The following is a 4,261-nucleotide window of genomic DNA, read 5'->3' on the forward strand; positions in this document are numbered from 1 at the left end:
TTTATTGCAGGGATTACTTGACACTTCGTATTAACTCCGAGGAAAGAAAGAGAGTCAGGTTTATAATAGTTAAGAAATTTATTTCTACACAGTTTAAACAAGACTAACTTTAAACACTCTGTGGACTGATGGAACTAAGGTGGAGTGAGACGTGAGATGAATGATGGTGTATGTGTGGAATGTTGCTATCAGAACCAACTGATCCGGAGAAGCATTTAGTTCTGAGTGGGAGTGAATGTTTCGCTCTAAACTATAGTAGGAGATTTATAACACACATGAGACGCCATCTGTCGATCTACATACCCAGGGGAAGCCTCCGTTTGGATCCAGAATGTCGAGGTCCTCTTGGACACTCCTTGGAACCGAAGCGGGTAGAAAAGCAGCGGTGCCGACCAAACTAGTCTTGGAATGCTTCCAGGTTACGACAGGTTATCATTGGCATCAGCGAGACCCTGAAGGGGTCGTGAGGTTCAGCTTTTATTCTGAAGGAACCGTTGTGGTCAGGTGTAACTTGCAACAGATTTTATCCAGCTTGTCGAGGTTCTTCATGGCTGAAGAGGAAGTCTGGATGGCCTGACCGAAACTCCTCTAGAACGCTTTGAACTAAAGAAAATGTGGCGTGGAATAGTTTTTATAACTGTCATATTTTGGTTTACTGGTGAATCAGAATTTGACATGCAAAAGAGGGTTTATACAAACTCCACAGAAAACCACGCCTCACGTCAGAAACGAAGGTTCTGATTGGATCAGACAAAAGGAAATGTGTCGTGTGACTTAAGCATTACTCTGTGTCATCAGTGTCTAGTGCAAATGTCCAAGATTATAATTACTTATAAAATACTACTGATCATAGGATTATAATATCAAGTAATAACATTGTCATTACACAGATTGATTGAACATTGGGTTCACATTATTATTGGCAATAACAAACGTTGTCTGATTATGTATTTATCAAGAGAGTTCTTCGTCTTCATCTTGAGCTGTAACAGAGGTGAAGCAGTTTAGAGGAGCAGAGTGCATGAAAGACCTTGGCCACTATCTCATGTAGATTAGCCTTGTGTCAGAGACTTTAAGTCTCTACTCAAGCAGACGCAGCAGATCATGACCTTTAGGTCAAAAATAGGACATTCATGACGCTACACTTTTAACACAATAATCCCAAATCACTCAAAAGGAAGCTGTTAGGGTCTGGATTAGATCGTCTTACTTTACTTCCATTTATCACTGCAGCATCAAACAGAGGAAGTTTTCATGGTAGTCTGTTTGATGTGTCAGGAAGGAATCCCTAAGGGAATTTGATTTTTGATGATAGACCTGACTGGTCTGATGTGATGTAGGAAGAACCATTATCACCTCCATCTAGTGAGGAGACATTGGTCTGCAGGGATTAGGAGGATTTTACGTGATACTGAAACTATTTCTTCTGGGAAAAAGTTCAGGAAGACTCTGCCTATTTGGACCTTTTCTGCGTATTTCATCAATATTTATTGTCCAAAATCATTTTTGTCTCATAAAATATACATGCATTTTTCTCTCACTGCCTTACTTTATTCTTTCATGATTATCAAGAAAACTAACAGTTAAATAACCTCCATCATTTCTAGAAATATCAGGTATTTTAAAATTTTACTCATGCATATTTTATCTGTGTATACGTTTAGGATGTTAAAACACCCCCAACCCCTATGATAAAGTGCAAGTGCATCACAAACATCTATTATAAGCCTGTAAATGACAAGGTCCTGGAAAGCCACAGGAAACAGGAGATAATTGCCTACCTATGGGTAGCTGGATCTATTCAATCTTACCTCACCCCCCAGAAATCCACAGAAAAGGAGACTTTACCTTAATGAGACCTCCCTTTTAAAAAACAACCCAAAATAAAACCCCAGATGACATAATGGGATGCATTTCTATGTTTTAGTTTTGCAGTTAGAATTATTTAATTTCCTAATTCACATCTTCTCAGATTAACTTGTAAAATAATTTTCCTTTTCCATCCGACATTTTCTCTTTTTCTGTCTTTGATATCTTAAATCACCTTGAAATTGACTCTGGGTCATCTTGAACATTCTTAGACAATAAAGAACTCCAGGACAAGAAGAGACCATCATAATCTGGGCTGTAAAACCCTCTGATGAAAATGAAACTATTGAAAAATCTATAAGAAATGCCATTTTTCCATCATAAATCTAGGTGACTGATAGCAGGGCCTTGTGCTGTTTGCTCTGATTGCAGCAGAAATTGCTCTTCACATTTATAACTCAGTGTCAGGAGAGAGAGATCAGTGATGGTGAAAGACAAAAACTGTCTTGAAATTAATGCTTTAAAAAATGACAAGTTTTATTTTCAACCAACAAAAATGAAAGTTGCCTCGGATAAATGTGTTCATTTAAATGCCTACATTTAAAATAATTTCCAAACAATCAACATGCCACCCAAACAAATCTGAGAGCTAGGTGGGAAAAATAAGTTGTGAGATGTCTGACTTTAGACTAAACTCTTGGTTATTACTCTGTAGTGTTTTGGACTTCACTTGGGGTGCTTTCTTCTGATGTATTTTGTTTTCTTAGAAAGAAGAGTAGAACCTGTTTGAAATGAGCCTTTGCTGTTTTTGTGATGAAGCAGTAGAGCAGTGGGTCCACTAGACAGTTGAAGCTTGAGATTGCAGTGCTGATCTTGTAGACATGGAGGAACCATTTCAAACCCTCACAGTTGTTACACTGTGTTCGCACAAGCATCATGACATGGATGGGTCCGAAGCAGAACAAAAGACCAAGAAGAATTACTGTCAGTAGCTTTAAGACTGTTAAACGTTCCTCCTCATTTGTGGCCTGGTTGGATTTCACAGCCATGCAAGTTCCCCAAGTGGACACAAAGACAAGAGGAACTGGAATAACAAGTCCCAGGAAAAAGCGTGCTACATTAGCACGAGCCATGTGCTCTGATAGCGGCAGGATGACATCATAGCACAACGGAAAAATATTGCTTTCCTGATATGAGTCCTCCCAGGTTATGGTGCATGCATTGAAACAGATGACCGACACCCAAATGGATGCAGTGACCGCTGCAGCAGTATTGATTTTCCTCAAGAACGTGTACTTTAATGGGTGGACAACAGCCAGGTAGCGGCTGACAGCAATGCAGCAGAGCAGAGCCTCACTGGTGTAAAAGTTGGTGAAGAGGGAGTAGACTGATAACAAGCAGACATAACCTCCATGAGTCCAATATCCCGTCCACAGGAAGTCCAGCCACAAGGAGAGACCAATCGTGAAGGTCAGGCCACTGAAGGCGAGGCTGAAGAGATAGACGCCAAGATTGTTCTTCTGTCTAATGTGCATCCAGGAAATGCAAAGAGAGAAGGCGTTGGCTGGGATGGCAACGATGATAACAACCAGGTAGTAGATCAGAAACAGCCTCCTCCTTAACGCTGTGTCGACTACGTAACACTCCGACTGGTTGGTGAACAGGGTCAAGTTTTCCATTGCAGGTGTGGTCCTTTAATGCTGATGCCTTGTTGAGAAAATAAAGAAAGAACACAGTAAATAATCACAACACATCTTTAAATAAACAACCTAAAAGTCACCAAATATTTACTTTCCAACTACTGCAAAACTAATTCTAACTTGATTTTTGTGATCATTTTCTTTTCTTTTTTTTATACAGATTTTAGCTGAATGCCTCACATTTTTGGAAGGCAAAACAGATACGACTTTAAAAGATGGTACACCAATTAAAAAAAAAGTTACAGGAAGAAAATGACAAAATGCCTAAATACAGAGGAGCTGAAATAATATTTCCATGCTAAAAACCCAGGATCCAGAATGAAAAGACACTGAAAACAGGACACAAAATATGCACAACACAATTTTTTTAGGATTTTCTTTGTGATTATATATCATATCCTTAGTTATTTATTGTAACAAAAAATCACTTACGGCCTTAAAGCACCCGGATGAAGAATTAGAATTGCTACCGTCATAAAAAAAAAAACTTTTATTTCCAAACCCTTACTTGTCTACTGCCCTCTAGTGGAGGATCTACAGATGGTAAGGGAAAATACAGTGTGCTAATTAAGGCTATGTTGTTATAATAAATAAATAAATAAATAAATAAATAAATAAATAAATAAATAAATAAATAAATAAATAAATAAATAAATAAATAAATAAATAAATAAATAAATAAATAAATGACATGGTAAATTCACACAGATTGTTATATAGTTGTTATATTATCATTTGCATTTTGGTAGTTC

The 4,261-nt window shown here is 37.9% G+C and overlaps 1 protein-coding gene across 1 annotated transcript; it reads right to left on the minus strand.

The window, feature by feature from the left end:
- Positions 1-1,644: 1,644 nt before the first annotated feature.
- On the minus strand, positions 1,645-3,992 carry gpr65 (G protein-coupled receptor 65). Its single transcript, XM_054741692.2, has 2 exons — positions 3,942-3,992; positions 1,645-3,516 (listed from the first exon to the last, which is right to left on the minus strand). Exon 2 carries the CDS (start codon positions 3,486-3,488, stop codon positions 2,514-2,516), a length of 975 nt encoding a protein of 324 aa, XP_054597667.2. The 5' UTR covers positions 3,489-3,516; positions 3,942-3,992; the 3' UTR covers positions 1,645-2,513.
- Between the last annotated feature and the right edge of the window lie 269 nt (positions 3,993-4,261).

This window comes from Nothobranchius furzeri, chromosome 18, assembly GCF_043380555.1.
Source record: "Nothobranchius furzeri strain GRZ-AD chromosome 18, NfurGRZ-RIMD1, whole genome shotgun sequence".
NCBI lineage: Eukaryota > Metazoa > Chordata > Actinopteri > Cyprinodontiformes > Nothobranchiidae > Nothobranchius > Nothobranchius furzeri.